This window comes from Sphaeramia orbicularis, chromosome 18, assembly GCF_902148855.1.
Source record: "Sphaeramia orbicularis chromosome 18, fSphaOr1.1, whole genome shotgun sequence".
NCBI classification, from domain to species: domain Eukaryota; kingdom Metazoa; phylum Chordata; class Actinopteri; order Kurtiformes; family Apogonidae; genus Sphaeramia; species Sphaeramia orbicularis.
Window position 1 is genome coordinate 43,856,651 of NC_043974.1, and position 22,500 is coordinate 43,879,150.

General features: G+C 41.4%; 1 protein-coding gene and 1 pseudogene across 3 annotated transcripts in view; both read right to left on the reverse strand.

Annotated features, from left to right (window-relative positions):
- The window catches only part of LOC115438374 (tumor necrosis factor ligand superfamily member 12-like), a 24,063-nt pseudogene extending 10,407 nt beyond the window's left edge, over window positions 1-13,656 (reverse strand).
- Window positions 13,657-16,423: 2,767 nt separating this feature from the next.
- LOC115439066 (diamine acetyltransferase 2-like) overlaps window positions 16,424-22,500 on the reverse strand; it is a 15,583-nt gene continuing 9,506 nt past the window's right edge. Inside the window, exons 4-7 of one of the 3 annotated variants that reach the window (XM_030162962.1) lie at window positions 19,281-19,382; window positions 19,157-19,197; window positions 18,884-19,055; window positions 16,424-18,325 (exon numbers count right to left, since the gene is read on the reverse strand). In XM_030162962.1, the coding sequence (XP_030018822.1) occupies window positions 18,888-19,055; window positions 19,157-19,197; window positions 19,281-19,382 (311 nt within the window). In that variant the 3' untranslated portion in view covers window positions 16,424-18,325; window positions 18,884-18,887. Of the gene's footprint in view, window positions 18,333-18,878; window positions 19,056-19,156; window positions 19,198-19,280; window positions 19,383-22,500 lie in introns of all 3 variants that reach the window. The other 2 variants (XM_030162961.1, XM_030162963.1) reach the window with 2 other exon arrangements.

The following is a 22,500-nucleotide window of genomic DNA, read 5'->3' on the forward strand; positions in this document are numbered from 1 at the left end:
TATTCCAGTGGTTCCCAACCTGTTTTGGCTCATGACCCCATGTTAACATCACACATTTCTGGTGACCCCAGACATTCAAAACAGACATTTTTTTTGCTAAAATTGTTTGTTTTTGATCATGTAATAGTTTGCTATACTATGCTACAAATAAATGTTAATTTTAGAGGACATTTACTCTATATAATGTATATTATTTTGGACGGAGGCAGTAAATCCAGGTGTAGATTACTGCACAAAGGGAGAATTGTATTTTCCTTGGTCAGGATCTGTACAGTCAGTCCAGCTGTGATTTCCAAGGCTGACAATTAATACTGAACAAACAAGAACTCAAACTATGAATTATGAAAGAGCTGCAGCATCTGAAACTGACCACAGTGAACATCTGACAGATAAACAGAACCACAGTGCTGCAGTTTCAGACTCAGTTTGTCATGTCTGTTATGGATTGTGATTGTCTCCTCAACTCACCATATATTTTTTATTAGTAAGTTTTTATTTTTATCAATTACTAGAAATTCCAGGCAACCCCAAGGTTGAAAAACACTGGTGTATTCTATTTATACTATTTATTGCTTTTATCTTCACTTACTTTCCCTTTTTTGCTAGTGTTTGTCAAGAGTGTTTTTGTATCCAACTGAGCTATTGTGACCAAGTAATTTCCCTTGTGGATCAATAGAGTTAGTCTCAGTCTCAGTCTAACTAAAGCCCAGTAACAGTCAGAGGCCTCGGCTGAAGAAGCCTGACTCTGGTTACCAGCTCAGGTTTACTTTAGCCTAAGGGGAGTCATTCCCAACACAGATATAACCTGGATTGTGTATGTATGAACTGTGAAATACATTCTTTATACTTGGAGACAGCGCCCCCCCCCCCCCCCCCCCCCCCCCCCCCATGCTGAAATAACTCCCAGGTGGGCGACCCTATGGGCGAGCGTAAAGCCCTCAGGCTGCCCAGACTTTCCTGACTGAAGCTGTCAGTCATCAGCCGAGAACATAACAGTAGTGTCCTGGTGCTGAAACGCTGCACCTCCACCTCCACCTCCGACGTCCACTTTCCACACACTGGAAAAACCAGTGGTTTTTTTTCCACTGATAGCCACAAACGTCTGAACACTGTTTAATGTGTTTTGGAAGACGACGCTGGCTATCGGTTACTGTAGAAATATGCTCATACCTGCAGGACATGCAGCTCTTTAAACAAATCCTTGTGTCAAATTTGGTTTTTCATCCCTGTTTTCTGAACGTCGACATAAAAATGTTGAGACGAGGGTTCAACTTTGGACACAGTGTGAACAATCAAGCAAATCCCACGATGCAAAGCAGCTGGAATACATATCTGTTTAATGTAATGCTTTCAATAATACAGTATAATCCTGCTGTTTCTGACCCTGTTATTGTTCTAGATCAGCCATTTGAATGTTCGGACACAGCAGGTGTGTGTCATCTGTAGAAACTACGAAGCATTTACAGAATAAAAGCTTTACTAACTCTACCAATGAATCTATTCTACCAATGAATGAACTGAAACACTAGATGGCTTTTATTTTGACAGTTAGGGAAGTGTTTGTGTAATACTTTTATCAAAAATGTAAGCACGCGAAAATAAGATTTATACTTTTTATGCAGAAAAAATTAGAAATAAAGGCTCGACACTAAGGCAAATAAAGGCCTGGGCCACTAACTGAAGAAATATGGTAGAAATGTAATTTTATTTACATTGTTTATTGTTATAGGCTGATTTCAGTCACTGCAGGTGTGTGTGTAGAAATGAAAAGGGCCACAGTAAAGGAGTATGTACACAAAATCTTTGCAAAGTGATAAATGGTTTCTATCAACTAAAACAATAAACGACTTTTATTTGGACACGTTAGGGTTAGTGTTTTAGGAATATTCCGGTACTTTCAACATTGGATCATACCAAGGGAATTAGAGCTGCAAGGATTAATCGAGTAATTTGAGTACAAAAAATCCTCAAATCATTTTTTTTGCCTCGAATATTCGTTTTTGTCACTTGTGTTCCACTCCGACGATTGTGTTCTACATGGACGGTAAAGAGTGACGCACTCGACTCAGAGTCAAACAGTTGGTTCTATGGAAGAGAGTGAGACCGTCCACAAAAGGCAGAAGATGTCCAAAGTTTGGGATCACTTCAAACTTAAAAAAAAAACAGAATCTGCTGTAATGTGTGTAAGTCCACATCTGAGACCAGCACAAGGTAAACGCCCGTCTTCCACTCAACAGTAGCCGAACAGTAGCCGATTTAATGTGATTGTTAACTGAGAAACACGGCAGCGCTGGTTAGAACGTAGGCTATGCATTTGTTGTCGTCTATAATAATGAGTGTCCATAACGGCTTGATGATGAAATCTGATTATTCGATTAATTGCTGAAATATTTGGTAGAATATTAGACTTCAAAAAGAATCGATAGCTGCAGTCCTCGAGGGAACTGGAAATAAAGGCCTGGTTCTAACACAAGTAAAGGCCTGGGCCACTCACTGTCATTGGAAAACCTAATTTTCTCAGATTATTATGAATGGAACATCAGGTCCAAACTGTCTTTGGTGTTTTGGTTGACTTCAACAGCTACCACTAGCATCATATTCAACCTAATAAGGTTCGAGTAACTCCTAAAACTCTACCTTTTCTTATTAAATGGCAGAAGTGTGAGCAAAAACTTGACAGTAGAAATGTGATTTTAATTAAACTGTAATAAATGTCTCTGCTTCATAAAAAATAAATGTTAGTTATACTAGTGGCACAAAATCAACAAAAACAGACACTAAAATTATACTGTTTGTGTATTAATTGTCAGCTAAACTTTCTTGCTCTTCCTTCACTTTCTGACGTCCTTTTTGTGTCAATGATCTGCTTCCTTCAGTACATACATGTTGTGAGGGGGTGAGGAACGTAACTTAAACTGAGTAAATGTGATTATTACTGTGATGTTGGCGGTTTATGGGAACATATTGTGTATTTTGCGAGTCCCATGATGGTGACGCAAGCAGCTGCTATAAATACAGCAATGATAGGTCATCAAATATCCCCGCTTTCACAACAAATCATAGCTGTGTCAGTCGTGTGCTCACGGGGGAAAAAAAAATCAATTTGAGTGGCCAAAGCGTGCAACAAGGCCTGGTCTGCATCCAGCTGGTTCCTGGGCCTCCACGCCGCTCTGGTCAGACCTGTAATTTCGGAAACAGTCATCCAGCTGCCTACTTTTTCCTGTGTCAACTTTTAGCAGCGGTAGTGACTGTGGCCTGGAGACCCGACCAGAGCGCCATGTGGGCCAGGACTGGCCAGCGTTTGTGTTAAATGTTCTTCCCAAAAAAACAACACAGTGTTCTTGGTAAGTATATTGTGTCTGTGGTGATCTGGACAGCTAAAAGCAAACTACTGTACATCTGCATTTCCCAAACACATGGAGCTGCTTTCAATGAGTCCAGGAAAATACGTACAGAAGAATGTATGCACGCAATTTATTTGACCTTCCAACAAATATGGACCTCAAGGGAACAGCGTTTCAGATTTAGGAGATCTAACTGCACAAATGGAATATAATATGACATGGTTAGCCCTATAACGCCAAACGTATCATATTTGATACATGAGTTTTGAAGCCCTCTACATGATCAGTGTGATATTTTTGTCATGAAAAACCTGACGTATACAATTAGATACATGCAATACACAGATAATCCACCAGGGGGAGGAGTTCATTCACCAGAGGCCTTTCCAGTGACACTACATAACTGACATTAATGAGGAAGGAGGAAGAACTGGGACCATTTAGAAAAAGAATTACCAATTTGTTAGACATGGTTATGCTATATTATGTTTTTGTTTGTTCAAAAATAATAATATTTGAGCTTTGAGACCCAGTGTGTCAAATATGATACAAAATTGAAACTCATACATGGAAATTGATATTTGAAAAAAAAAAAAAAAATTGCGGGGTTGTTCAGAAGGACCAATAAAGGCTCCAGTTTCAAAGAACTGGAATTTTCTGTCAATGATTTAATGGTTCAGGCTTGAATTTGTCTTGAATTTCCCTCGGGATCAATAAAGTATCTATCTATCTATCTATCTATCTATCTATCTATCTATCTATCTATCTATCTATCTATCTATCTATCTATCTATCTATCTATCTATCTATCTATCTATCTATCTATCTATCTATCTATCTATCTATCTATCTATCTTTCTTTCTTTACAGGGTTAAATAGTATTAATGCCAATAATATGTTAAGGTTATTGTTGCTAATAATGATCATACTAAAGGGTAAATATGCATTGTTTTGTTACACTAATACATTATTAGGTTTACAGTTACATCATTAGAATACCTGTCTTATTGGTATAAATTAGCCACATGCTTTGCCAATGATGTCACTTCCTGTCTTCTGTGTGGGCGTGGTCAGAAGGGTTAAGAACATTAAGTGGTTGGATGTTTGTAGATGAAGTCTGAATAAAGTACTGTGTTCTTTTACTAACTTTATTTTACCATAAATGTCATTTGCTGGATTTTCTTGATCATTTTTACCTTTGTTTTATCTGTTGCGAGGTTTTGTCAGAAAAAAAGTACATTTTTGGCCTTCACGTGAATCTTAAAAATGTGGGTTTAGTGTCGGAAAGTTCAGATGACATGTAGCTTGAAGAGAATGGATGGAATATTTACTTGAGTGATCTAAAAGAATCACACGAAATCTGTATCTAACCTTGACTTTTCTTATTGTAATGAATAATACGGGATTTAATGATCGTCTCCTAAAGGGGCGGGGCATTTAGAAACCATGTGACACTGAAACAGGAAGTTAGTCTCCCGTGAACTCTCTACCATCATTGCTATGAATAATGTTGGACTTAGTTTAGTACCGTATTAGCCAGTCTGTCAGCTAGCTGGCTACTTGTTTTATGGATTACACTTTTATCAAACTGTGCTAAAATTTAGCATGTGGCTAAAATTACTTGTTTGTGTTTCTTCATTTCCTTCTCTTCGTCTTCTTTGTTAGCAGTGTGTTTGGTATCTTCATTAAACCAGTAGTAACTTTAGTGTTAGCTCATCAAGGTTCACTCCCTGCTCTGTTTTTGGATTAGCCATTAGCCACCACAGTTAGCCAAAGATATCTACAAATTGTTAGCCTCAAAGTATAATTGCCTTTAGTCTTTTTTTTTTTTTTCGCATGACTTTACTCTGCTAACACTGCTGCTTCATTTACTGCACACATCACAATTTGGCCCAAAAAAAAAAAAAAAAACGACTTAGGCAATTCTGCTATGAGGCTAACGAAATGGACGTGTAGCCGGTTAAACTCCTGTTAGCTTGTACTGCTGTCAAAATAACCTGGTAAACACAGAATCAGGACATTCTTCAACTCCAGAACAGACATCCCACAACCACTGCATCATGAACATATCACAGTTATTATGAAATGTCATATTTCCATCACCTTGTCCACATTCTTTTGGATTATTGGAAATTTGACTGTGGTTCGTTAAATGATGTCAACCAGTTTAACCGGAGTTGGTGAATGTCATTATCAACCGTCCACTATTCAGGTCAAAGACTAAAAGCAAAACTGCATTTTCTCAAATAAAAAACTGGGAGTGACAGCAGATGAGTCGAAAATAATAGCGAGGACCAAGGTCGACATAAAAAAATAAAAACTGATATCAAATACAGTCCAGTAAAAAAAAAAAAAAAATAATAATGAGGATAAACTCCTGCTGCTGGTTCAATGTTCATGTCTACCATTTTTAACATTATAATCCAGTTCTTTCACTTTCTGCTTTGTTGTTCTAGATCAGTCATGTGAATGTTCTAGGCCGAGTTCAGCCACTGCAGGTGTGTGTCATCTATAGAAACTACAATACGGAAGGATTTACACAATAAAAGCTCAACTAAGCAACAAATGGTTTCTAGTAACTGAGACATTAGACGACTCGTATTTTCAGACTGTTAGGGTTAGTGTTTTTAGAACATTCAGTACTTTAACACTGGAGAACATTTTGATTTTTTATAGGGAGGCAATTAGAAATAAAGGCGTGGTACCTTCTGCACATGACAGAAATAAAGGCCTGGGCCACGAATGTAATGTAATGTAATTTAACATTATGTAAGGTTATCTAATCTCTTCTAATGTAATGTGATCTATTTTAATCTAATGTAATTTAATTTAACATGTAATCTGTTCTAAAGTGATGTAATTTACTCTAATGTAATGTAATTTATTGTAATGTATTATATTCTAATGTAATATAATCTACTCTAATGTAATATAATCTAATTTATTTGAATCTAATCTATTGTAATCTATTCCAATGTCGACTAATCTAATATAATGTAATGTAATCTATTTTAATCTAATCTAATCTATTGTACTGTAATATAATTTAATTTATTTTAACGTATTGTAATGTATTATATTCTAATAAAATCTATTCTAATGTAATCTATTCTAATGTAATGTAATCTACTCTAATGTAATGTTATCTAATCTAATGTGATGTAATCTGCTCTAATGTAATGTAATCTATTCTAATGTAATGTAATTTATTGTACTGTAATGTAATGTATTCTAATGTAATGTAATCTACTCTAATGTCATGTACTCTAATGTAATGTATTCTAATGTAATCTAATGTAATGTAATGTGTTCTAATGTAATCTACTCTAATGTAATGTTACCTAATCTAATGTAATCTATTCTAATGTAATGTAATCTATTCTAATGTAATCTATTGTAATGAAATGTAATCTACTCTAATGTAATGTAATGTATGCTAACATAATCTACTCTAATGTAATCTGAGTACCCACCATCTCGTTTGACCCTCTGTCCGACCAGCAGCTCTCTCTTCTCCAGTATGAGTTGAACGATGGCCTTCCTCTGTGTGTTGACCTGTTGAAACAGTCAAACAGCCTCTGTTAGCGTCTGTCCAATTGCTTTACTCGGAGCGCGTTGGCGCGGCGCCCGTGCAGCCAGACGGCCTCTGCCAAACCTCCACCACTTCCTCACACGGCGGTTGCAACACCTAATACATGTTTTCAGCGCTTCGCATTCCTCACATGTGGCCTTCTGACAGAGACGTGGTGCCGAGGCAGCAGAGTGTGGAGCTGTGGAAGTGAGCGGAGGTAGAGTACAGGAAGGAGAGTGTGGAAGTGCACCGCTACTGTTAGCCTACAGGAAGGACAGTGTGTGGAACTGCACCGCTACTGTTAGCCTACAGGAAGGAGAGTGTGGAACTGCACCGCTACTGTTAGCCTACAGGAAGGAGAGTGTGGAACTGCACTGCTACTGTTAGCCTACAGGAAGGAGAGTGTGGAACTGCACCGCTACTGTTAGCCTATAGGAAGGACAGTAGTGGAACTGCACCGCTACTGTTAGCCTATAGGAAGGACAGTGTGTGGAACTGCACCGCTACTGTTAGCCTACAGGAAGGACAGTGTGTGGAACTGCACCGCTACTGTTAGCCTATAGGAAGGACAGTGTGTGGAACTGCACCGCTACTGTTAGCCTATAGGAAGGACAGTGTGTGGAACTGCACCGCTACTGTTAGCCTATAGGAAGGACAGTGTGTGTACTGCACCGCTACTGTTAGCCTACAGGAAGGACAGTGTGTGGAACTGCACCGCTACTGTTAGCCTATAGGAAGGACAGTGTGTGGAACTGCACCGCTACTGTTAGTCTATAGGAAGGACAGTGTGTGGAACTGCACCGCTACTGTTAGCCTATAGAAAGGACAGTGTGCTAATCTGAAGAAAAAAAAACACCCAGGAGTGATCCCACGCCCCCCTCGGCAAGTCTTCGTGCCTCCCCTGGGGGGCCCGCCCCACAGTTTGAGAAACTCTGGCCTATAGGAAGGCAGACGCTCAGGGACAGTGTGTGGAACTGCACTGCTACTGTGGAAAAGCAGGCAGCCAGAGGGTCTAGGCTCCAGACCTGGACTCGCTGGCTCTCATCAGGACTTGGCCACCAGTCAAATGGACGAACGGGGCCCCACGGGAAACGCTCCAGCATCAACACTGCACATGTGTGTGAGTGTGTGTGTTAGGGAGGAACTGTGTGTATGTGTGCGTGTGTGTGTGTGTATGTGTGTGTGCATGTGTGTGTGTGTGTGTGTGTGTGTAGGTCTGTCAACATGATCCACAGCCAACCTGTCCTCTAATCTCCAACCCAGTCAAACCTGCTTTTGTAAATACTCCAAACTCACAAGAAACCAGAAGAATTTCCATCAGGTCCTTTGGCTGCCTTTAGAAAACAATTTGGGCTGTGATGCAACCGAGGGCTGGAATCTAACACTCGCTGCAAGTGCAAGACGTGCAAAGGCTGCAGAGTCAGACCCAACATTAGAGCGAGTGGGGGGGGGGCAGACAGATACAAGGAAAACGCAGTATTCTACAGGGTTCAGACACAGTTTTAAGGTCAAATTCAAGCACTTTTCAAGCACCATTTACCATTTTTCAAGCACAGCCCCTTATCACCAGTGTTGTGCAAGTTCCTTCCAAACTGTAATCCATTACAGATTACCTCTTACTGTTATTTAAGAGTAATTCCTTACCTTAATGCGTTACATGACTCCTGTGTTACTGTGGAGTTACGTACAGATTCTTGTCATAAATGGCACAGTAGAGCCCAACCCCCCCCCCCCCCCCAGTACAAGCGATATGAGAGCCTTGGGATGCATATATTTGCCCTGAGGTACATGTGGAGGGGTAGCTCAGTGAGTGGTGGGGGACATGGTGGTGCAGTGGAGAGCACTGGTGCCTCACAGACAGAAGGTCCTGAGTTCCATTCCAACACCAGTCGATGGGGGTGGAACCTTTCTGTGTGGAGTTTGCATGTTCTCTCCGTGTTTGCGTGGGTTCTCTCCATGAACTCTGGCTCCTCCCACCATCCAAAGACATGCACTGATAGGTTAACTGGTTAATGTAAATTGCCCATAGGTGTGAATGTGGGAGTGATTGCTTGTTCATCTTTATATGTAAATGAGAATCAGTTCTCGACTAAGACCATGTCCACACGAAACCGCATCTTTTCCTATCCCATCTTTTTCTTTGTTGTTTTCAAAAAGCAGCTCTGTAAACACAGAGTCATTTCAGGAAATATCTGCCTCCACACGAAACCACTGAAAACAATGTAGCACAAATGCCAGGCGTTCTAATGCTCTCACAAAAAATGGACAACAAGACATGGAGCATGAGCATGAAGTCTGCTTGGTTCTACTGGGTCTGATCTGATATTTCCATCTGGTTGCCCTTTTCTGCGGTAGATCCAGGAGCATGTAGTGAACACTGTTAGCTATGGTTGTTTGTCGCTCATTGTAATGAAAAAGTAGGCGAAGACTAGGATTCAATATTTCCAATAAGCTCAATATCTGTTGTAGCACCAGCACGACTCTGTAGTCCACCATTGTGGTTGTTGTTGTTGTTGTTGTTGTTGTTGTGAAGTGGCGTCTTGCTTCCAGGGTGAAAGGTTACAGAGGTGGGGCTATGACATCATCATTTTAGAAAAGTTGAAGTTCGGTCATACAGTCGTGTGATTGGGGGGGGCAGTTATATACTACAATAACAGATTTATATAGTGCTTTTCTATGAACGCATACTCAAAGCGCGTACAGTGGATCCATTATTCATTCACTCACACATTCACACTCTGGTGGTGGTAAACTACAGCGGGTCGTCCAATAACCGAAGGGTTGGCGGTTCAAATCCCGCTCTGTCCATGTGCTGTTGTGTCCTTGGGCAAGACACTTCACCCTCCCTGCCTCCAGTGCCACCCACACTGGTGTATGAATGTTTGGTGGTGGGAGGGGCCACAGGGCGGCCACGCCTCTGTCAGCCTGTCCCAGGTCAGCTGTGGATACAGGTGTAGTTCACCACCACCAGAGGGAGAATGTGAGAGTGAATGAATAATGGGTCAATAATGTAAAGCGCTTTGGGTGTCTAGAAAAGCACTATGGAAATCCAATCCATTATTATTATTATTATTATTATTATTATTATTATTATTATTATTATTATTACTACATTTGTATCCACAGCTGACCACTGAACATTCATACACAATCATACACCAGTGTGAGTGGCAGCACTGGAGCCAAGGACACAACAGCACATGACTGGGACAGAGCAGGATTCGAACCACCAACCCTTCAGTTACTGGACAACTCGCTCTATCATCTGAGCCGTGACTACACCCCCATATACCTGGGGGTGTGGTCTGTTACTAACGTAACTAACGCTGGTGTGAAACGAAAGTGAAACTTTACACACTTTCAGAGTCCAGCTCCTGGTTCTGTTCCTCTGTTATTCAGCTGGTCTTGCACGAAATGATCACACCTTCTAGCCTGTATCCACTGGACACACAAATGCTGTGCCCCAGGAATTTTTCATGTTCACCCCCCCCCTTTTATGGCGCCCCAGTGCACGGGGACGTTTGCTAATTCTGAGGCTGTCGACAGTTGGGTTCAGGTGAATGTGGATAGAGTAATGTCAGTAAAGAGTCAGTAATGTTGGATAGAGGTGGAAGAAAACTGTCACAACCTGCTGCTATTTACATTGGTTGGTTGACCCCCCCCACCCCCCCCCACCCCAGGATGAAATTCATTGAGCAGAAGTAGGGATGTAAAAACCAGAGGGGGGACTGATCCCTCCCACCCCCTCACCCCCCCACAATTCACACCCTGGTTGCACAGACGAAAACACAAAACCGGTGTTTTCAAATGTATCCACCCTGGGTTCTGTTTCATCAAGTGTGTGTTTCAGTGACTGAAAACGCTGGTTCCATGAAGACCAAAGGCCTGTCCGATACAAACTGTACCAGATACGACCGAAACCATCTTCGAATGGACAGGGCTTAACTTACCAGGTTAAATAAAAGTTAAATAATAAACACTTTACTCAGTATTACTCTCAGAATTGTAATGCATTACATGACTCCTGTATTACTTTTGAGTTACATACAGACTCTCGTCATTAATGAGTCATTACATTTTTGCACATTTTAAATTCATCTCAGAGAATTCGCTGGTTTTTCCCTAGCAATTTTACAACTTAAGAGTTTTTATGCCATGTTATGACCCTTTAATACAAAAAATGTCCAGGTTTTTTCTTGAAAATGTACAATTTCATTAACCCTTTATTGAGCAGCTGACTATTTTTGGTCATTTCCACAAACAATAAATATGGGGCACAGTGATTCAGACAGATTTTATAGACATGTTGAAGCTGTAAACACTGAATATAAGTAATTTTTGTCCATTTATGACCTTAAACAGCTGTTTTATTGCATGTGTTTACTTTTTAGCAAGTGCTGCTCAGATGTTTTATGGCCAAAGGAGGGAGACTGTTGTCATGGCAACCAACGAGGAGGTGGATGACGACGTCCAATAACACACTAAGGTTGGAATTTTGAATTTCAGAGTATTTCAATGAGTGAAAGGGTTCATTTGTTTCACCTCAAATATTTCCAGCTTTCATCTCAGAGGATTTCTGCAAATATTTGTGACAATAATCTGAGAATATCCAGGTTTTTTTTAATCTCATTAATGTGTTTTTATTGTGACTTTAACACTTTAATCCCAGGGATTAACAATTATCATTTTTTAGATTTTTTTCTTCTTCTTGTAAATCTACACCTTCACAATCTCAGAATATTTATTTTTTATTAATTTGTTTTATTTTGTGCATTTACAACTTTAATCTCAGAAAATTTTAGAGTTTTTATGCCAATTTAGGATTAAATTTAATACAGAAAGATTTTTTTTCTTCCAAATGTGAGTTTTTTTTTTCTTGTAAATTTACAACTTCACTCGTTGGTTTTCATCTCATTCATTTACAACTTTGATTTCCAGGGAATATTTGTGACTATAAAGTCAGAATATCCTATATTTTGTCTCAGAAACATGTTTTAATTGAGAATTTAACATTTTAATCAATTATGTTTCTCTAAATTTCCAACTTCAATCTCACCTCTGCGACTATGAGACAATTTATTGACTTTATGATAAAAAATTTCTATTTTTTGCCAACTTTGGTGTTTTTTGTCTCATGCATTTTGCACTAAAAGAATAATCTGAGAGAATATTCATATTTTGTCTTGTAAATGGGTGTTTTCTTGTAACTTTACCAGTGCAAACTCTAGACAACAACATCAAACAGCAAAATCTTAGTCTAAAATGAGTTCTGTCTTTATTTTGTTGCAAATATGAGACTATAATCCCACAGACTGTGTTTTTTTCCTTATAAATATGAGTTTTTCATGTTAATTCCTCAGTTTTTCTTTGCAGATGCAGTTTCTTCTCATAAACTATTTATAAATCTCCCCCTTTAACCCCAGACTCCCCCTCCCCCTTTTTCCTAAACTGTCCTTAATATTCCTCCACACATCCCCCTGCTCTGAGCCGTGGGTTCATGCTGTCTCCGTGGAAGTGGGTGTGCGTGTTGCAGATGATTTACACTTGCCGCCGTTTATCCTCTTTCACGCCTCAAACCTCCGTGCGTTTGGGTCCAAAGTGCTCCCATGCCAAATAGCTGAGGCTTTCCAGTAAATTCAGATAAAACTGTAGAGTAACTGGCACCAGAGTAATTAAAGCTGGCGAGGGGGGAGGGTGAAGGGGGTGAGGGGGGTTGACCACAAAAATAAGCCCCCACTCAGTCCACGGGTTGACTGCGCTTATTGGTAAAGCAATAAAAGCGCCAAGTGGAGAAGGCAGCAGGAAAACAGCGCAGAGAATGGAGAATGTGCAGTGGGGGGGGGGGGGGCAGTGTGGAATTGCATTTTTCCATAACCCCCCGCGAGCATTCCCGTAAACCGCAGCCACAAAAGAACTTACATAACAAACACTTGAAGGTGTTTGAAAAGTTGCACAGGAGTAAATATTACCGCGGCGTAAACACATGCAGCCCACGGGCACGCGCCGCGGGAGCCACACATGACACAAACCTGCTCGAGTCGGTCCTGCAGGATCTGGAAGGACTGGGACAGGTCCCGCGTCTGTCGCCAGGTCCACGCCGTGAAGAGCGCGCTGCACGCGGCCAGAGCCAGAGCCAGCAGCGCCAGAGAAGCCCAGAGCACCCGCAGCCTGCGCACGCGCCTCCGCTGCAGAATCCGCTGCATGTTGGCGCACACCGACCCCGGTGCTACTCAGCTCCGCACACCGACCCCGGGCCCCGGTGCAACTCCATTCCCCACGAGCGTGAGCAGGGAGCCTCAGAACAGCCGCTCCGTCCAAACGTCCATTCTGGAAAAACACGCGCAGCTCCGCCACCAGCCCGCTCCCACACGCGCCTTCCGCAGCTCCGCCGAATGTGCGCTCGGTTTCACCGATTAGTCGATGCGGGATTTAAAGCGACCGAACCTCCGCTCCTGCTCCGACCAGGTCACGGGCTCCATCTGCGAGTGTGCGCGGAGCGGCGCGCGCGCCTCAACTGTTGCATCCTTCTGCCTGTGATTCGTTGAGTCAGCTCGTGCCTTCCGTTAACGGCTCCGTCTGGGGGGTCACTGTCAGACACGCGCCGAGCCGCTCTACCGGAGCCGCACGGCAACTTTTCCGTGCGTCCTGGTCCGTGACAAAAGCTCCGACGGAGGAGAAAGAAGCGCGAGCGCACATCCGCCGTCACGGTCCACGGAGGAGCACGAGACCGGAGACAAAGCGCACCGGGCTGTGTGTGTGTGTGTGTGTGTGTGTGTGTGTGTGTGTGTGTGTGTGTGTGTGTGTGTGTGTGTCAGGACACTTTCATCTACTGGCACGAGACACAAATATGGAGCATCCGCGAGAGCAGCGGGTATACACGTGACCACACGGTGGCGGTAGAGGACAGGCAAAGTACTGCAAAGTACAGAGAAAGTACTGCAAAGTACAAGGAAAGTACTGCAAAGTACAGAGAAAGTACTGCAAAGTACAAGGAAAGTACTGCAAAGTACAGAGAAAGTACTGCAAAGTACAAGGAAAGTACTGCAAAGTACAGGCAAAGTACTGCAAAGTACAGAGAAAGTACTGCAAAGTACAAGGAAAGTACTGCAAAGTACAGGCAAAGTACTGCAAAGTACAGAGAAAGTACTGCAAAGTACAAGGAAAGTACTGCAAAGTACAAGGAAAGTACTGCAAAGTACAGAGAAAGTACTGCAAAGTACAAGGAAAGTACTGCAAAGTACAGGCAAAGTACTGCAAAGTACAAGGAAAGTACTGCAAAGTACAGAGAAAGTACTGCAAAGTACAAGGAAAGTACTGCAAAGTACAGAGAAAGTACTGCAAAACAGTGGCAAAGTACAAGGAAAGTACTGCAAAGTACAAGGAAAGTACTGCAAAACAGTGGCAAAGTACAAGGAAAGTACTGCAAAGTACAAGGAAAGTACTGCAAAGTACAGAGAAAGTACTGCAAAGTAGTGGCAAAGTACAAGGAAAGCACTGCAAAGTACAGAGAAAGTACTGCAAAGTAGTGGCAAAGTACAAGTAAAGTACTGCAAAGAAGTGGCAAAGTACAAGTAAAGTACTGCAAAGTACAGAGAAAGTACTGCAAAGAAGTGGCAAAGTACAAGTAAAGTACTGCAAAGTACAGAGAAAGTACTGCAAAGTACAAGGAAAGTACTGCAAAGTACAAGGAAAGCACTGCAAAGTACAGAGAAAGTACTGCAAAGTAGTGGCAAAGTACAAGTAAAGTACTGCAAAGAAGTGGCAAAGTACAAGTAAAGTACTGCAAAGTACAGAGAAAGTACTGCAAAGTACAAGGAAAGTACTGCAAAGTAGTGGCAAAGTACAAGGAAAGTACTGCAAAGTACAGAGAAAGTACTGCAAAGTACAGAGAAAGTACTGCAAAGTACAAGGAAAGTACTGCAAAGTAGTGGCAAAGTACAAGGAAAGTACTGCAAAGTACAAGGAAAGTACTGCAAAGTACAGGCAAAGTACAAGGAAAGTACTGCAAAGTACTGGCAAAGTACAAGGAAAGTACTGGGGAAGAACTGCAAAGTACAAGTACAGGCAATGTACTGCAAAGTACAAGAAAAGTACTGCAAAGTACAAGAACAGGCAAAGTGCTGCAAAGTACAAGGAAAGTATAGGGAAAGTACTGCAAAGTACAAGTACAGTCAAAGTACAGGGAAAGTACTGCAAAGTACTAGGAAAGTACAGTACAGGCAAAAACAGGCCTGTTAACAGGTGAAGCCTCGAGTGACATGGAGACAAAACAGTAATATGGAATGAAGTACTCATGTATACGTAGAGGTTGAAGTACTCTGAAGTGTAGACTACACTGCAGAGTACTACACTGTGTAGTATACTACACTGTGGTATTCGTGTATTTCTGCAATTATTTGTGACTATAATCTGAGAAGAGCCTGTATTTTGTGTCATTAATGTGCTTTTATTGTAAATTTAACACTTTAATCCCATTTAACACTTTCATTTGTTTTATTTTGTACATTTACAACTTTAATCTCAGAGAATTAGAGTTTTTATGCCAATTTATGACCCATTACTTACACAGATTATCCATTTTTGCAAATGTGAGGGTTTTTTCTTGTAAAATTACAACTTTCTTAATATTAGTTTATCTCATACATGTACAGCTTTCATCTCAGAAATTTAATATTAGAAAATTCTACATTTTGTCTCAGATGTGTTTTAATTGAGAATTTAACTCTTCATTTTAACTCGTTAGTGGGTGAACCATTGAGATTGGATCCAACCCGAGCCCCTTCAAAGGTTAAAGGTTAACACGTTACATTATCTCTGCAAGGAAGTTTAGTCTCTGCATTTTACCCATTATAACACACAAAGCACCTAGCATTAGCATTAGCAGCGCTCATTGAAGGCACTCATGAACTAACAGGAGAATTAGCCCATATTAACCTGTTTTGAACGGAACCTTCTTGTTGTGAGGTGGAAGCGCTAACCACTACGCCGCTAACAGTTACTAGCAATTCTGACAAAAAAATGTTGCAAGAGGAAACTCGATTGCTCTTGACATTGTAGGTGGCCAAACCATTGGGGTGAAATCCCCAAACCAAGTCCCTTCAAAGGTTAAAGGTTAACACGCTTCATTATCCCTGCAAGGAAATTTAGTCTCTGCATTTTGCTCATCATAACACACAAAGCACCTAGCATTAGCATTAGCACATTAGCAGCTGCCATTGAAGGCACTTGTGGACCAACAGGAGAATTACCCCTTAAACTTGTTTGGAATGGAACCTTCTTGTTGGGAGGTGGAAGCGCTAACCACTACACCGCCACACCGCTAACACACTTACTAGCACTTCTGGCAAAAACATGTTGCAGGAGGAAACCTGAACACTCCTGATGTTGTGTCAGGCATTTTCAGGGTCATATGGCAGTCAGGGATTGTCAGACCATGACTGTGGCCTGAAATGAACAAAGGTCGAACTAAATACATCCATTTGCAGACATGAAGGCAACAGACGACACTTGGACAGAGCACATGACTTTATTGAACTGCAGTCACACAGGGTTTGATCCTCTGAACACAAACAAACTCAGTCATTTCAGACAGAAGATAAAAGAACTCTGACATACGTGAGAATCACCTCTGATGGAGACCGGATGCACATAACGTCTGAAAACACACTTATCTTTTGGCAAATTTTCAAATATTCATCGACGTCTGAACTGAAAACAGCACAGAGTTTGGGAAAATGCGTCCGACGCCCCATCGTGGCGTTCCCGGGTTGATTTATTGCGAAGACATCAGGTGGATTAGACAGAAATACGACGGACATGGTGTTTGGGTTCGAGCTGGCGTCGGATCTCAGAAAACTTGGACTGGGTTTGAGGAATGCATGTTGGGAAGGATGCTAAAAGCCGCTCGGGGTGTTGGAACGTGATGGGAACCTCTAGACGAGGCTGGATATAAATACCTCGGACTCTTTATCGACGTCTGGAACCAACGCGATGGTTCCACGTTGCCGGTGTGTGCGGACGAAAAATAAAAACTGCATTCCTACGCATTTACCGGCTAAACAAAGCATGAACAAACATGCAAATTGCAGAATTTCCAAAGGAGTCAGTGGTTCTTACTTGTTTAGAGAAGAAGAAAACGGACCAAATATAAGCCTCGACTCAGGCTGTTTTCATTAAACGTCTGGAAATGATACATAAAGTTTATTTTTTTACAAAATTAAACAGGATATAAAACAGAAACAGAATTATGCCAGGCTTATTTTTACACGACAGGTTGAGAGACACAGTATAAACCGGATCCAAAACCCAAATTCCAGTAAATTATGTTTCGTCTGATTCTCGGCTTCATCCATTTCTTTGAAATGTTTTTTTGGCTCCAGGAAGGACGGTTTAATGTCGAGTCCAGACGTTTCCTCTACAGTTCATAATTTCATCACAACCACAGCAATAAAGAGGACAACAGTGCAAATACCAGCGTTGTGCTTAACAACAGCCCGTGGACAGCGTGAGGGGACGGTCACTGTTGTTATTGTCGATTATCAACGATTTAAAGGGAAACCAGAAAAAACAGTCATCCAACAGCCTGGCTTTTCCGGACGCTTGTGCATTAAAAACACTTCATTTCAGATTGACTTTTATCTCTAATAAACATCTTTACACACACAACAAACACCTTCCTACCACCTTATCGTCTTTAGGTTTAACACCCAAAACCAAAGGTGCTCTAGGTCATAAATATCACAGGAAGACACATTAAACACAGAATTCAGATCCTCGTTTACATACGATTAAATGTATTTCAGAGGACCTTTTCCAAAGTTTGACGTCTAAATAATAAATCTGACCATTTATATAAGTTTAATTTGACATTGTGCTATTTAATATCAGTCTGATGTCCAACTTTACAGCAGAAATAAACACGTTCACATGTAAAATAAATAAATCAGATTAACCCGTACACATGCATAAAGACATGGGAGTACTGGGGACAAATCCAGGTGTTTTAATCTGATTTATTATAATCAGATTACACTGTTTACATGATCACTGATGATCTGATAACGCTACTAATTAGATAATGATCAGAGTTTTAGTGTGAGTGTAAACGGGGTCAGTGTGTACCTTTAGGACGACTATGGTCAAGGTTTGGAAAAGGGCCACCAGGTGGAGCTCTGTCCCTGCACTATGTGGATTCACCTCCCCGATGAAGACTGGGGTTAGGGGCCTGGTGTGGGGTCATGGTGGAGCCTGGTGTGGGGTCATAGTGGGGCCACGTGTGGGGTCATAGTGGGCCTGGTGTGGGGTCACAGTGGGGCCACGTGTGGGGTCATAGTGGGGCCATGTGTGGGGTCATGGTGGTACTAATATGGGGTCAGGGGTGGGCCAGGTGTGGGGTCAGGGGCCTGGTGTTGGGTCATGGTGGAGCCTGGTGTGGGGCCATGGTGGGGCCTGGTGTGGGGTGTGGGGTGTGGGGTCTGGGGCCCAGGGCCACAGTCAGGTTCCAGGGGCAGGGGCAGGGCTGGACCAGGTATGGGGTCAGGGGCCAGGTGTGGGTTCAGGGCAGGGCCAGGTTTAGGGTCATGGTGGGGTCAGGGGCGGGGTCAGGGCTGGGCCAGATGTGGGGACAGGGTCATGGTAGGGCCAGGTTTGGGGCCATGGCGGGGTCAGGTGTCAGGTGTGGGGTCAGGTGCCAGGGGCAGGGTCAGGTGCCAGGGGCGGGGTCAGGGACCAGGTGTGGGATCAGGTGCCAGGGGCGGGGTCAGAGCTGGCCCAGGTGTGGGGTCCGAGCTGGGCCAGGGGTGGGGTCAGGTGCCAGGGGCGGGGTCATGGACCAGGTGTGAGGTCAGGTGCCAGGGGCGGGGTCAGAGCTGGGCCAGGTGTGGGGTCAGGTGCCAGGGGCGGGGTCAGGGACCAGGTGTGGGGTCAGGTGCCAGGGGCGGGGTCAGGGCTGGGCCAGGTGCCAGGGGCGGGGTCAGGGCTGGGCCAGGTGCTCCATGGCCTCCCCTTTGCAGCTCATGTAGTGGTAGCCCATGTCGGTGGTGACGTCGGTGCAGCCCTGGTGGAGGTAGAAGTCCACAGACGATTTGTTCCAGTCCAGGACGGTGAAGTTGAGCTGGTGGCAGCCGGCGGCCAGACCCAACTAGCACAGAACAGCAGCAGGACACGTATTAGAACTTCATTAGCGGTACTTCAGGGTTAATGTGGAGCTTGGAAAAGTCCAAATGAACTGGACCTGCTCACCTGGGCTACTTTACTCATCAGTGCTTTTCCGATGCCTTTTCCTAAAAAACACAGATACAACCATTTCTTATCAGACGCTACAGCTGTTTCACACCCAAACACCTGCATTTGTCTGGTACTGTACCTCTGTACTCAGGCATGACGTACAGATCCTCCATGAAAACAGCCCTGCCCATCCAGCTGCTGTACGAGAAGAAGTAAAGTGCGTATCCGATCTTCATATGACCTGGAACGAAACAGGAAATAAAGGAAAGACGGTGATTCAAGGTGGTTCTACACGTGTAAAGTGATGGTATGTTTTCGCATTTTTCCTGAAATGGATAAAAAATAATGTAACAAAATGTGCGTCAATGAAAAAATTTGATTAATTATTTGGGTTGTGTATTGGCAAGAATCTGGCAATACTATACAAATCATAATACTAGGATCACGATACGATATATCACGATATATCATGATACTGTTAAAAAGGCAATTTTTTTTAAATGGTTATTTCCTGGAAGAATTAAATTACACCAGAAATATGTACAAATATTAAACACATTTTTATTTGATCCCAACAGGATCTAATGTTCTATCACAAAATGTTCCTGAGTTCAAACTGAAATTCTGCTTTACAGACATTACAGTTTCAGATCCTGTTCAAATGTTCATATTCTATTCGTTCAGAACTAACATTAGAACATTATTTCAGTCTGATACCAACAAAGGAACTCCCATCTGCCTCTCAGACAGAAAAAAGTGCTTTTAGGATGCTTCAAATAAACATTATTTAATAAAACAGTGTTAATAATAATAAATACAATATAAACAATATAGAAAAACAAAAAAACTAAAATGAACCTCCACAATATCTGCATTTCAATAAATACCTAAAAATATCGATGTGGTACTTTTTAATATCGATACAGTATTGTGAAATGAAATATCGTGATATGTTGCAGAACCAATATTTTCTTACACCTCGATTAATTAGTGAAGATCCCATGTTCTCCTGCCTTCAACAGATATCACAGACACGTCTAAAAATCATCATCTTGGCTGTTTTAGACAAATTTCCGACTGTCCTTGAATGCATCATACTGTGCAGTATTTCTATGAGGTGTTTATTTGACTGGACATGTTAGAAGGTTGAGTTAATGCTCCAGTTTCCTGAGCGTGTTGCCTTCAGGTTCTGTGTGATCACGGGCGTCTGAGTGTAGGAGTTCTGACCCTGCAGACGGACGGCCACTCCTCAGTCAGATACGAGCGGAAAAAGGCCTGTGTCATGGAATAACGCATCAGCAGAGCGAACGCTAACGGCCTCATTAGTGTGTCTGAAAGCAGCTGTTATGTAATGAGTGTGAGAGGAGAGGCCACATCAGCACTGTGACGGTACGTTATCCAACACAACTGATAAAAATACACACAGGCTGATACAGACACAGCAAAAAAAAAAAAAAAGTGGTGTCGGGCACAACAAACCCCGCCCCTCGCATGTATTGTATCTTATTTTGGCATCGACCCAGCTGATGTCATCATATCCATGCATGTGGTGATGTCATCATATCAACTGCCTCTACATATGTGCCAAGTCTGAAGTAAATTGAAACAACATTGATGTTTTAATAGACGTGAAATTTCACCCATTATAAGTAAATGGGTAAAAAAAAAGATTTTAAAAAATTAAGTAAAAAATTGTTAAACTTTGAACTATTTTTCCCAAAATATAATGAGATCTATTCTCAGTCACTGGCAATCCAAAACCCAAAATTGGTATGAATTCAACCAATAGTTTTGCTGCTACAGACATGTGAAATTTCTCCCATTATAAGTAAATGGAGAAAAAAAATAAGATTTTAAATTCATAAAAATTTTAACTTTGACCAAAATTTTCCCAAAATGTAATCACATCTATTCTGGGTCACTGGCAATCTATAAACCCAATTTGGTCTGAATTCACCCAATTTTTTTGCTGCTACAGACATGTGAAATTTCAGCCATTACGAGTAAAATGGGGAAAAAAGATTTTAAAAATTCATAAAAAATTTGAACTTTGACCTATTTTTCCCAAAATGTAATCACATCTATTCTGGGTTACTGGCAATCTATAAACCCAATTTGGTCTGAATTCAACCAAAAGTTTTGCTGCAACAGACATGTGAAATTTCAGCCATTATAAGTAACTGGAAAAAAAAGATTTAAAAAATTCATAAAAATTTTACATTTGACCTATTTTTACCAAAATGTAATGGCATTTATTCTTGGTTACTGGCAATCTATAAACTACTTTTGGTGTGAATTCACCCAATAGTTTTACTGCTGCAGACATTTGAAATTTCTCCCATTATAAGTAAATGTCGGGAGGGGGGGGGGTTATTTTAAAACTTTTAAACTTTTAAAACTTTTCCCAAAATGTAATCATATCTATTCTGGGTCACTGGCAATCTATAAACCCAATTTGGTATGAATTCAACCCATATTTTTGCTGCTGTAGACATGAAAAATTTCGCCTGTTATTGGTAAATGGGAGAAAAAAAAAAAGATTTTAAAACTTCATAAAAAATTTTAACTTTGACCTACTTTTCCCAAAATGTGATCACATCTATTCTGGGTCACTGGCAATCTATAAACCCAGTTTGGTATGAATTCAACCAAAAGTTTTGCTGCTAGAGACATGTGAAATTTCAGCCATTATAAGTAAATGGGAAAAAAAAAAAAGATTTAAAAAATTCATAATATTTTACATTTGACCTATTTTTCCCAAAATGTAATGACATCTATTCTCAGTTACTGGTAATCTCTAAATCAAAACTGATATGAATTCACCCAATAGTTTTACTGCTACAGACATTTGAAATTTCTCCCATTATAAATGGGGAAAAAAGATTTTAAAAAATTGATAAAAAATTTGAACTTTGACCTATTTTCCCAAAATATAATGAGATCTCTTCTGGGCCACTGGCAGTCTATAAACCCAAATTGGTATTTATGTGTGTGCTGTGTTGAAATGATCAGATCCCACCACTCAGTACCATGTTCAGTGCCTGGTTTTGTGTCTTCATGTGTGGGCTCTGGAACAGATACAAACCTCTTCAGATGTAGAAGATCCTTGTGTGCACCTGCTTTAAAGGGTTAAACAGTAAAAGCCTCCAACCCGAAACCACTCAGACCTTAATGAGCTTCATCCACATGTGTTTGTCCAGTTCAGCGTCCACATCCTGTGAGTTTTATTAGCTTTACCTTCATCATTACTGCAGTCCTTTGAATGATCTCACTTCTAATGGCTGCATTTACCTGATGTTCCTTCTGTGGTTGTTTCCTGAGTCTATGTTCACTTTAATGTCTGTAAAAATCACATTAGA